The sequence below is a fragment of the Elaeis guineensis genome, chromosome 1, assembly GCF_000442705.2.
Source record: "Elaeis guineensis isolate ETL-2024a chromosome 1, EG11, whole genome shotgun sequence".
NCBI classification, from domain to species: domain Eukaryota; kingdom Viridiplantae; phylum Streptophyta; class Magnoliopsida; order Arecales; family Arecaceae; genus Elaeis; species Elaeis guineensis.
The window spans coordinates 163,399,816-163,412,738 of NC_025993.2; the positions used below are offsets into that span (position 1 = coordinate 163,399,816).

Consider the following 12,923-nt stretch of genomic DNA (forward strand, 5'->3'; position numbering starts at 1 on the left):
TCTACCATCATCTAAAATGTCATGATCCACCGACACTGCAGCTTCTTTTTGATATTGAAGCTTGCTTCGCGTCGGTCGACCATGATCGTTGTTTTGGCCCGTATGTTGAAAATTTGCCACGTAGTAGATTTACAGGTGGGTGATATGGTTATGGATGGGATATTTTAAAAAAAAAACATTTTTTGAGGTAAACGGGAGGATGCAAGGAGCATCCGAAGATCTGTTGGATGGTGGATGGAATTGGAAGATAGAATTGATATTTTATTGTAAAATGAATTGCGAAGTAGATTTTTTTCGGGGATAAAATTACTAAAACAATCTTCTATCGGATCAGAAAATCTGACAGCTTTTTTTTTTTTTTTTACCATGCTGTACATTCCACGTGCCAGTAATCTCACAACACACAACACAGTTGCACGCGTTGATCAGACGCCACGGAAGCTCTCCAGCCGACCCCGTTTTTCTCCGCCCCCGCGGCAGCACGGCGGAATCCCCCCCCCCTTCCCTCGACGACTCTCTCTCTCTCTCTCTCTCTCTCTCTCTCTCTCTGTGTATACCCAAATGAAATCAAAAGAATCCCTAAAATTTCTCTTCGTCTCCCCCTCCTTGCCATTTCCGTTGCCATGAAATTTTAGGGCTTCCCTTCTCGCCTCCTCCCTCCGCCGCCGCCGCGATCGCATCCCTTCCGGCGATGTCCTCTCTCGGCTCTGGCGAGCTCTACGCCGCCATCACCCGCCTCCGCCAGCGCTTCGACCAGCACCGCAAGCGCAAGCTGGAGGACTATGCTCTCCTCTCCTCTCCCTCCGCCGCCGCCGCCGACTCCGACGATGACGACGACCAAGATTCCTTCCCCCTTCTAAAGATGCACAAGCTCGGCTCCTCCTCCTCATCCTCCGCCGTCAGCGACGATCATCCCTCTCAGCTTAGGCCTCAGCCTTCCTCCTCCTCCTCCCCCTCCTCCTCCTCCTCCTCCTCCTCCTCGACCCTCCATTTCTTCGTCCGGCTGATGTCCCGGAACACGGTCGTGATCCACGCCCGCCCGGACGACACCGTAGACTCCGTGATCGATCAGCTCCAATCCATCACCGGCATCCCCATCTCGGAGCAGCGTCTCCTGTACCGCGGCCGCCAGCTCCAGGGCGAGGCGACCCTCGCCGCCTGCGCCGTCGAGAACGATGCCAGCCTCCAGCTCACCGGCCGCCTCCGCAGCACCAAGCACCCCAGGGCCTGGCAGATCGCCGATGACCTCATCGCCTCCATCTGCTCTCTCGACACCGTCGGCGACGACCGCCTCCACGCCACGAGGACCAACGTCGAGGGCCTCATCAAGCGCTTCCTCTCCCTCACCTGCAACATCTTCGAAACCAACCGCGAGGAGGTGGCCGCCCACCTCGAGGTCTTCACCTTGTCCGGCGCCCCCTCCGCGCTCGTCAAGCTCTACCTCTCCCCGGTCCACGACAACCGCCTCGTCGCCACCAACGCCATCAAGATCTTCCTCCATCCCAACCCCGAGTTCCTCCCGGAGTACATCCACGTGCAGTGCGCCCCGATCGTGCTCAAGTTCTGCAAGATCCTCTCCGGAACGGTGGGCAAGAAGGACCTGCAGTACATCCGGTGCCGAAGCGCGCTGGCCTCGCTTCTGGAGACGGCAGGGGGCCCGAGGTACTTGACCCCTTTGAAGCCCCTCGATATAATCCTCGAGCTGCTCGGTTTCACCAGCGAGCTCACTAAGCTGGTGCTCTCGGGCCTGTCGGAGGAGTTCATGTGCATCGCGCAGACTGTTCTCGACGATCTCTCCAATTTCCTATCTGCGATGCGGTGGGCGATCCAGGACTGGATGGGCATGGAAGGGCCGATTGCCAGGCATTTGTATAACAGCAAGCACCCGGAGTACGAGGACTGGATTGGTTCGCTGCATCATCTGTTCATAGACCTCCTGAAGATGGTCGACCAGGGCCTGAAGAGGGTGGAGGACTGTATAAACCAGGAAGGGCTGGAGAGGTGCGAATCCTTTCTGACCATGTGGCCCGACATGGTGGCTGTTCTGTCCGTAGCAAATGTTTTTGCCAAGATGTTTGAGGATGCCCAGCAATTGCTCCATGCGCTTCTTTTGGTGCGGCGAATTCCGGTGAACTTTCTTCTTAAACATGCTAAGAGAAGCGATAAGCTTCGCTGGTTTCTCAAGTATAAGGATGTGACTGATTTCGAGGCGAGGAGGAATTTGGTGCTGATGCTGCTCCCCGAATGGAAGGATGAGGACGAGCTGCATGAAATGCTTATCGACAGGTCGCAGTTGCTGGCTGAATCCTTCGAATACATCAACCAAGCAGATCCCATGGCATTGCATGGCGGGCTTTTCCTGGAATTCAAGAATGAGGAGGCTACGGGCCCTGGTGTTCTGAGAGAGTGGTTTTGTTTATTGTGCCAAGCAATTTTCAACCCACAGAATGTCCTATTCTTGCCATGCCCCAATGATCGTCGACGATTCTTTCCAAATCCTGGTTAGTTCATGTTTTCATTCACTCCTTAATTTCAATGCTGTGTTCTCATTTTGTCAACGGCATTGAGAATGTTTTTGCATAATGTTTTTGCATCATGTTTGAGCATTGAGAATGGATTGCTTCATGAATCAGTATTGAACATCACTTGGTTGATATTGCCAATCAACTTGCTACATTTTCTCTGTTATTGGATTTCTAGTTCTTGAATTATAATTTCCTTTCTCAGATATCTCCTACGTCTAGATTCTTAAAGTTATTTTATTTTTGCATTGAATGGGCATCTAAGCATCCTCTCAGCACCAACCTAGCACCTAGGCATTATGCAGCCTCTTGGCTACCCATTTGCCACCTATAGTCTTTCAAAGCATTGAGGGTTGTTGATCACTAGTCTACCATTTATGTAATAATGATTTCTTTTAGAAGTGAATTAAGAAGAATTATTCTAATGAACAAATATTCTCAAAATTTAGAACAACCTGCATTAATTTTAGCCTGGGAATTTTGATAGAAATTAAACAAGTTGTGAGTTCGGATCCTCTGCGGTGCATGTTTTGCACTACAAAGAGTTGTACAATCCTTGATAGCTGCTACATCATCTGATCATGAGATGGACGGCTATGAAATAAGGTGCGATTGGTCGCATTGGTTTGTGCACCATACACGGCATGTCGCCCTTGAATGTTTGATAGGTGTCCATATCTATGATCAGATGACGTGGCAGCCATCAAGGGGTGTACAACTATCTGTGATGCAAAACATGCACCATAGAGGGTCTCCACTCAAAAGGTTGCTTATATGATGAAGTACAGCTATATGAAATATTTGGTTAGATAAGTTGCAATGCCAAACTCATGTTGGCTCCAATTGGACTAGATCTCATTGCTGCTGAGTTGGGTTGGCTGGGAATCAGGGTAATGTAACTGTGCTGGTTAGCTGTGGCAGTTCCAAGTAGGTTGCATCTGATCACGTTGGAGCCCTGATGTGCCTATCTCTGAATTTCTAACTTATGGCTAGATTTTTTTGTACAATGGAATCTGAAATCTTCAGTTATGGCTAAAATTTCGAGCATACAGGAACCCTTCGATTGATCCGAAAAGAAAGAAAGAAAGAAAGGAAACAACAAAAGAAAAGAGAACTTGGCTAATGAAGATGAACTAAAACATTTGTTGTTTTTTCTGCAAAATCTAGTTACACCTTTAACTCTCCTTTTTAAGGCACTACAAGACTGCTGAAATTGCTTATGGAGATGAAGCCCAAATAGATCCCAAAAGAGAAAATGAAGGAGAAATAAGTAATTTAGCATTCCAGTTATGAGAGTGAAAGAAATAGCCATTTGGAAGATGCCAGCTACTCCTTTTTTCCCTCAAGTTGTGTCTTTTCTTCACTCTTTGCTCCATTTTCTTTGTTTTTTTTTTTTTTTAAACTTGTTTCTCCTTTTTTATCTATTTTTTCTTATTTCCTCTTCTCTCTTTATTGTATGTTTCTAAGTAAGTTTAGCATATAACCGATCTGTATGAAAAGGGAAATAAAGAGATGGTCTCTCTTGACTTTAATACTAAAGTTTTACATGAGTTGGTCCATATCAGATGAGAACCACTGCCACTTGGATCTTTTCTTTTGGTGCATCATGTTTGTGATTTGGTGTCCAATAGTGTAGAATGGTGTTCTCTAGCATTCATCATACACCTATCTTTCAGATGTCTGTCGTCCAAATATAATGTGGATCATTTTAGTTTGCACTCGTTGCATCAAATCTGCCAAGCCATTAGCTCTCCAATCACAATGGACATGTGATCGCATTGTAATGCCACTTTCTTGACCTAGACAAGAAACAGAATACTAGTCTCCCTAAGATCCAACTTCTTGATGAAGGTTTGGGAGGCAAGGTTTGTAACTCTCACCCCATCAAGTAGTATAGTCCCTTGGTGTTGGTGTGAAAGGTTGAAGAATGTCATCGATCTAGATCTGGTTGTAGCTGAGTGGGTTTGGTTTTTTTGTAGTAAGAAGTAAATATCTTAACTAACTTGTCTCTAACAATAGTAATATTTAGAATTGTAATCTCCTTAGCCTTTAAGAAACCTCATCCTCCTGCTTGTCCTCTACAATTACTTGGAACTACTGAGTGGTTTTGATACATGTTTACCACAATTGTAGAATTTTTTAACTTGAAGCAGGACAATTTTGGCATTGCTTTTCTTCCCTTCGCTAGTTCATATATTGTTACATTTTGGTCTCTCAGTGTGTCTTCCATCTCGGGAAGTGTACTAGAATCTTTAAGAGGCATTCTCGAGTGCTAGCTTGCCTCTTTTGCTTCAACCAATATATCTCTGTAATAGGTTTTCTTAATGATGTAAAGTTGAAAATTCCATTATCTTCTTCTGAAAACAAAGTTGTAGGCCCACTGATCTGTTACAATGACCTCTTGGACTACCATGATCAAGCATGTGCTTAAAGCTCTTCAAATTTCCTGGTGTTCAATCATATTAGTATATGCCTAGTGTAATCTTCTAGCCTGTGGAACCGAATATATATGATTATTGGTCAACAGGAAATATTTTGTGAAAACTCCATGGTTCTTGTCTCAAAAAGAGAGGCCTCCTTGCTTGGCTTGGAGAAGGAGAGATCCCCTCCTTATATAGGGGAGGACTCTAAACACACCACACCCCCCCCCACCCCAAAAAAAAAAATCAAATGTTAGACTACACCAAAACTCCAATCAAGGAAGCAAAACCAAGGTTCAAGAGGGAACTCCAAAAAGTTAAAAATCACTGTCTTATCCTTAGTTGTCATTGTATGAGTTAGTTTCATGATAGTTCTTATTTAATTTTGTATGCTTTGTACTCATTATTATTAAGGAATACTTTTATGCTTCAGTTTACTTTTTCATTTAGATGAATCATTGGCTTAAACAAATATATTGACATGTGATGCAGCATCTGCTGTGGATCCTTTGCACCTCAAATATTTCAGCTTCACTGGACGGGTGATTGCATTAGCCTTGATGCATAAAGTGCAAGTAGGCATTGCGTTTGATCATGTATTTTTCTTACAACTAGGTGGGAAATCAGTTACCCTTGAAGATATAAAGGATGCAGACCCATGCTTGTATATTAGTTGTAAACAGATTCTAGATATGGATGCTGACCTAATTGATTCAGATGCTTTGGGGTTAACATTTGTCAGAGAAATCAATGAACTTGGTTCTCGGAGGACTATTGAGCTCTGTCCCAAGGGAAAGGATATTGTTGTAAATAGCAAGAATAGAGAGGAATATGTCAACCTCCTGATTCAACATCATTTTGTTACATCTATCTCTGAACAAGTAACTCATTTTGCTCAAGGTTTTGCTGATATCCTTTCCAATTCAAAGCACCATAAGTTTTTCTTTCAAAGTTTGGACCTCGAAGATTTTGATCGAATGATAGGTGGGAGTGATAATGTCATTAATGTGAAGGAATGGAAAGCACATACCGAGTATAATGGCTACAAGGCAAAAGATCGTCAGATTTGTTGGTTCTGGAAGGTATGTACACATTATGTTTAAGTATAACTAGTAACTTTTTTTTATTCTTTTATGAGCCTTTTTATGTGCACAACTAGTTCTACTTCCAGATGAATAATTTTATCAGCTCTCTAGTATTGACTTTGTCTAGTGGTACTGGGACTTGGGAAATGTATTTAATGTATTCTTTTCCAATCTACCACAGAATTTTTGCTTTTTGTGATTTCTGCAGTAGTTAGAAAAATGAAATTCTGGCATGATTCATTTTAGCCTTGATTATCACTTAGCCATGATTGACACCATGATATCATGTTCTATCTCAAGGGAAGTTATGTTGCGGACCATTCCCAGCATGATTATATTCTTTACTCTTTCTTAGATAAATGGCTGTCATCTCTATCATGCTATGGATTGTTAAATTGCTCAAGCTTCTACTTTACACATTGATCACAGATACACAATTGCTTGTTATATAGAGCTGACACTAACATGTTGATGCAAGCTGTTTAATGATACTACATGTAATGTGTGGTGAGGTATTAGGAGGCAAAGAAAAATAAGAGGAAAAATGATTCCAAAAAATTGTCCATTATGTAAAAAAGCAGCCAAACTTCTCTACTATATTATGTAGAATTATAGATGCTGCAATGCTCCTTTGCTGTCCTGATTGCCATTTTTCATGATTGGATATACCTGATTGTATGGAACGTTGGGTGGCCCATCAGAAATATTTTGTTCTCTTCATCATGTTAGATGTTATTAGAGAACCATATTGGACAGAAATGGTAGAGCATCTATGCTTCAAAGAAGAGATTATGGTCTTAGTGAGCTCTTGAATTCTTGGCATGTGATGCTTCCTTGTCGTATGGATATATTTTAGACAAACTGATTGCCATTATTATGGAAAATATATGAAAGCACAGTAGATGTTTCAAAACTAAATGCTGGAAATGTTGCATTTGAAGTTATAGATTTGAAATAGAGTTTGCCGCACCGATCTCTCTTTCAACTACAGAGCAGTCATTTGTAGGTCTTTGTTTATCATCCTAATAGGTGCTATCAAGTATCCTTCTTGATAGTTCATGTTTGATTAATATTATTTAGGCATTGTTATTGATGTCATAGAACCGAAGACAACTTACATTGGTATCTGTATTATCTTCACAGGCTAGATAGTGTAGTATATGTTGCATCCATGGCTTTTGGCAAGTGGCATGCACAATTTATAAGACTTGAGACAGCCCTCATGTTGGTTATGAAGTATGCATTGCATGATACAGATTTGTATCGGACACTTCAAGGTCCAGTATGTGTGAATATGGGTAGTGGGACAATTTGTCATATCTATCAATACCTGATGTGAAACCTGACATTTTTAAACCAAAAAAAATAATTGTGAATATATTTCGAGTCAATCTATATGCAGATTGAATGAAACGTTCTTTTGACTCACAGTTTCTGGTTTGACGTTTTTCAGATGCAATGTGCTTTACTAATCATATTATGTTTTGAAATTTTAGATCTCGTATGTTAAAGCCACGTGTCTTTTTTTTATACACAAATTCATATTCTTGACCAACTCCATATGCTTATCCATGTAAATCATGGGTAAGATGTGAGAGTAACACTAGCAACTGTTACAAATTTCTAGAGATGCTTGGAGGGTAGTTGCAAGTAAAAATCTAACTTTTAGCAGACATGGGTGTAGAGGATCTTAGTGAATTTCACAGACTTCTGTTTCAGCAGGACATGGACAGATTCAAAACATCTATAAACTTAGAAATAATCACAACTTTTTTGGTTGGTGGAAAAGGGTACGGAAGTTGGTATATTGACGAATAGTGAGTCTACAAATATTCAGGATATGTTCTCAGGAATAGAGAATTGATGTTCAAACACGAATTGTATATCTGAAAGGATTGGATTAAAATGATTAAAACCAGTGCTTTCTTTCCCTGTATTCTCTGTTATGTTTGCATATGTATTCTATTTTCTTTTCCTTTTCTTTTTCTGTTGGGGGTGGGGGAAGTCAGGTTGTGCTTTCAATTGGCCTTTTAGATCTAATGTTTCAATAAATCTGATACCCTCAAATGACTGACCCCTCCGACATGGAAGCTTCACTTTCATTATTACAGGAATAAGGGCTGCTATTTTTCGCCTCCCTTTAGTGGGTTTGGGAAATGAAGTAGTGGTTGTAACCAGGGGTCTGAATAGGTTAAGACAGGGGGTCGGATCCAAACAAGATCCAAATATCAACTGAATAAGGTAATTGAGTTGGATCACGGGTTTTGACTTTCCTTATGGAGAATTAGGTTTGGACCCATAATCAAATACTTAACTCAAAAAAGATGTTCTTTACTGATAATCTTCCTCCAATATCTTTTCCTTTGGGCCTAAACAACCTTATAACAAGGGAGCTATTAATTCAGAAGCTAAAATGCACATATTTATATGATTCCAAGTAGTTCCTTCAAGGTTCTAAGTATTGTGTGTTGTGTTTGTGCTAGGCAAGAGCAGACTTAGCGCATGCTGCTGTGCCTCATTCCTTGCCAACAATTGGCACAAGCTGGCACATTAGGGGCATGGGTCTAGCTGCAAAAACACAGTTTGAGATCAATGAGGACGGTCATTGTTGGTCTCTATTTTTCAATTGGGGTCCTTGACACTTATATCTGGTGTTGTTTAGAGTTGTTTCATGTATTGGAACAACAATTTCATGCTACATATGGTGATACATTTGAAAAGAAGGCTAGCATGCTTGTTCAGTGGTTAGCAGTGTGTCATTCAAGATAATAATGCATTAGTTTTTTTTCTCTTATACAGTCCTTAATAAAATAGACAATAATCATTCATACGTTATATTGTATTAAAATTGAAAAGATGAAAAGATGAAAAGATGAAGGCATGTATCATACGTTATATTGTATTAAAATTTTTGTGAGCAAATTATAAGCCCTTTTTTATTGGACTCTTGAATTCCAAAATTGATTGGATATAATAAATTTTATGAGCTTTTAAGATCTGAAACATTCCTTAGCATTTAAAAAGCTATTTTAACCCAATCCCTATTTGGACTTGTTTCTTGGGCTGAAAAGTTAACCTTCTTATTTTGATAAAATTTTAATCTATTTTTTTACTGAACTCAGACAAAGGCAGTTCCGTATATACATGTAATTCTATTTATCTAAAGTTTTGTCTTTAGCTGTTTGCCTGCTGAGTTATAGTGCTATCCTATTTTGGGGAGGTACCTTTTGTACCGCATACAGATCATAAAATAGTCTTTTGATTTTTCTGCCATGCTAAATACAGGTCTCCTATAGGATCTTCAACCAACAGAATCACTTGCTCAAACTAGTATCTTGCAAACCTTCAAGATATATGTAACTTCCCCTTAGGTTGCCAATAAGATGTTTATGAGATCCTTTAACCCTCTGTTTGTTATGAAGGATTGGAGGAAAAATGGATATATATTTGGTGAAACATAGAAAGATTGATGGGAAGAATTCTCTTCTCTGTTTGGTATATGAAAAACAAGAGAGAGAGAATAGAGGATATTTATACGACATTTTTGTTAAATTATTTTTTGATAAAAAAATATTATTATTATCAATTTATAATACTTATTCATGCTAAAGAAGTAGAGCAATGTATAAACTTATATTTTTTATAATTTATCATTATATAAAAATATATAAATATTTAATTTTAATTTAACTTAATAAATAATTTAATAAATTAATTAGATATAATTATATATGTTAATTATATAAATAATGAATTAATTTATGATTTAGTTTAAATAGTTAATTAATTTTGTTTAAATAATTAACTGAAAATAGCAAATATAAATAGAAAAATAGAATACAATTCTAATTATTTACTTATAATTATGAAACTTATGCACTAAAATTAAAGTAATTAGTAATAAAAATTTAATATTATAGACAAAATAGAAATATATGTAAATAAAATGAATGAAAAAGTTAAGAAGTGTCAGAAAAAATTAATGAGAGCTAATTTTGTCAGTACAAAAATCAATTCCTCACATGCTGCATCCATCCTTGCATCCTCCCAATTTGGAAGGATGCAAATTGATGGGTCAAGGTGGATGGGAATCTCTCCTTTTCATCCATCCTCCCTAAAATTTTTTGAATTAAATGATAGATGAAGGTCATGCATCCAACCCCATCCATCCTCTCTCTCATGATGCCAACTGAACAAAGGGTAAAAGAGGTCAAAGGCTTTAGAAAAGAAGGAAAATGTGGTTTCAAAGTTCTTACTTTCGGTTGTTCTATCCATGAGTGGAGGCTACAAATCATTAATATGTTTTGGCATCATGATGGAGAGGAAGGGCAGAGATGTCAAGAATCAGAAGAGCCTGTTGCTAGTAGCCCAATTTGGGAAGGCAATTACAAATTGGAGATAATCTGAAATTCACACCATTAAAGTTGCTAAAAGGAACTTAAGTTTTCACAATGACCAATTGGATAAATGACCAAATTCTTGTGAGGCTTTAAATTTGTGAAATATATTGCCAACAAGAAGGCATGTGTATAAGTTTCCAAGGGGTGTGGAATGCTGCAGAGTATATTATCAGAGAGTTATTGAGGATGATCTTATCAAGCACATGGGACATGAACATGTTTTGATATATTGTCCTAAGAGTTTTTATGATACGTTATCTTAGTAATATTTAATGGTATTTGTGGTTCCACAACCATTTGCTCTTTGGGTGATGCTTTGTTTTAAGACTACAGCTTCTAAATTGGTATATTCCAGCTCTATAGTGGCACCTGATTTTCTTTTCTTTTCTTTTCTTGTTTAAATGTATGATTTAATAGTTAGGAACATCTACTAGTGGTATGAGATGAATTAGTTGGTTTCATATGACCATCGAACTGAGCCAGAGTTCTCATATATGGTTCTAGCTTTTAGTGTGTCAAGGGGTTCAGAAAAAACAGTTGATAAGATGACAGATAAGGCTGTTATTGTCCTAGAATGTTGTGTGGCTCAGAATATAGCAGAATAGTGAGTTTCGGATAGATGCACGGAAGAACTAGAAAGGATGATGAGAAATTAGTATTATTACAGCAGCCATAGAAGTTGCAGAAACTAAACACAAAATGTTGGAGAATCAATTAAGAGCTTGTTTGATTAATCCCTCAATATCTAATGGGATGCACCTCTCTCCCTCCCTCCCTCCCCCTTCTCTCTCCCAGTTCATCCAGCTGGATCCTGCAGGATTAACCCAAACAGGCCCTTATATGGTTGGTACATGGACTACAATGATATGAAGTTGCTCCATTAAGATGGAAAATGTGTTTTGTCGAATGATGTACAAAGATGTAGGGAGAACCTAAGCTAACACTGACAAAAGCTGTGAGAAAGAATATGGAGGAGCTTGAAATAGTGATAGATGTATGTAGGAACGCTTGGTGGATGAGGATTCATACCAAGCTCAAATAGTTTGTGTAGGGACAAGCTTGACGGTTGTGGTGTGAGGACAGTTGCATGAGGTTTGTTATTCCCTTTCGAATACTATGACTTTAGGAGGCTCTTTAAATCACCTGGGATCTTGAACTCTTAGATTTGGTGATTGATGCAGTTTATGTATCACCCTAAATACATGATTTGCCAGGCATGATGATGGACATCGTTGCGTTCCTGAATGTTTGGGATCTTTGCATGCCCTTCACCAAATAAGATTGCCAATGACTAATTTGGACATCCTGCAGATTGTTGAAGAGATGTCTGAGGAGCAGCGGAGGATACTTCTTTTCTTCTGGACATCAGTTAAATACTTGCCTGTTGATGGTTTTCGTGGCTTGGCTTCTAAACTGTATATTTATAGGTCTTTGACTTCCCAAGACTCTCTGCCCACATCACACACATGCTTCTACCGGCTGTGCCTCCCTCCATATAAATCCAAATCCAGCATGCAAGACCGGCTTCGGCTGATAACTCAAGAACATGTGAGCTGTGGTTTTGGTTTCTGGTAGCTGATGGATGACAAAGGGAATCAGTGATGTCTGTACAGATACATGATCACAAATTTGTGTTCATCATCGGGTTATGTAAGCAGTTGCTATATATTCTATATCAGTTATCTTTATAGAAAATAAGAATCTGTTCTTTTTTTCAAACTTATTTACTGGTGTAGTAGTAGTACATAGAAAGAACTCTCCATAGGAAGTGAAAAAGATGAAGTTAAAGGGGATCTCTATGTTTCTGTGGTGTTCTTGTCGTTGGATTGTTGGGGGTAGGGTCAAAATACTCTGAATACTGACAGCAAATTCAAGGAAAAAGGACTTATATGCCTCATTCTGTTGTTAATGATGTAAACTTTATTCTATGTTACTCAGGAGTTGTACAGATGAAATTTATTGGATACTGATGAATTGCTATTAGCGCTTAAATGTGCTGTTCTTAATGCAAGCAACCAATCATGTATATTATACTAACATCTTCGGGTTTCAGAGCTCAAAAATTATGATCGTTGACATTCAGGATATTGGAGTTATTGCTGTGACCAAAAGCAGGGAGTTATCCGCATAATATAATCCGATCTATTTGCACAATTATGTTATTGCCGACTTGCAGATACAGTTGTAGCTTATCGATATTCAGTTCTATTTACACTTAACTGATGCCTCATATGATTGCAGAACTAGAGTTGTAACGGCCGTCTTTCTTTTCCTTGTGTGATCTGTGGAGTATGGACTAGAGCGGGAGGTAGGCCCCTTCGTAACGACGGTAATTTCTGTCTTCTTTTTACTACAATCACTAGGAAGTGCTTCCACCAGGCTTACGGGCAAGAAGGCCCCATCATCATTCTGTCACGGCAAAGCATAATAGACCATTAGGCCTCGCCAGGGTACCACACAACCTTTTAGCTGACAGCTGCCCTCATTCTCGTTTAC

At 39.5% G+C, this 12,923-nt stretch overlaps 1 protein-coding gene across 2 annotated transcripts; it reads left to right on the forward strand.

The window, feature by feature from the left end:
- The first annotated feature begins 521 nt into the window (after window positions 1-521).
- Window positions 522-12,324, forward strand: LOC105039488 (E3 ubiquitin-protein ligase UPL5). 2 transcript variants are annotated; one of them, XM_010915653.4, is made up of 3 exons: window positions 522-2,501; window positions 5,435-6,024; window positions 11,855-12,150. In XM_010915653.4, exons 1-3 carry the CDS (start codon window positions 692-694, stop codon window positions 11,924-11,926), a joined length of 2,472 nt encoding a protein of 823 aa, XP_010913955.1. In that variant the 5' UTR covers window positions 522-691; the 3' UTR covers window positions 11,927-12,150. The 2 variants fall into 2 exon arrangements, with proteins under 2 accessions (XP_010913955.1, XP_010913953.1); XM_010915651.3 differs by having other exon boundaries at window positions 524-2,501; window positions 11,739-12,324.
- Window positions 12,325-12,923: the final 599 nt, after the last annotated feature.

Bases quoted from the DNA above. Each gene is read 5' to 3' on its own strand.
- LOC105039488 (XM_010915651.3), top strand. From the start codon at position 692: ATGTCCTCTCTCGGCTCTGGCGAGCTCTACGCCGCCATCACCCGCCTC. The intron at 2,502-5,434 runs GTTAGTTCATGT...CATGTGATGCAG, and splicing joins ACGATTCTTTCCAAATCCTG to CATCTGCTGTGGATCCTTTG. The intron at 6,025-11,738 runs GTATGTACACAT...GACATCCTGCAG, and splicing joins AGATTTGTTGGTTCTGGAAG to ATTGTTGAAGAGATGTCTGA.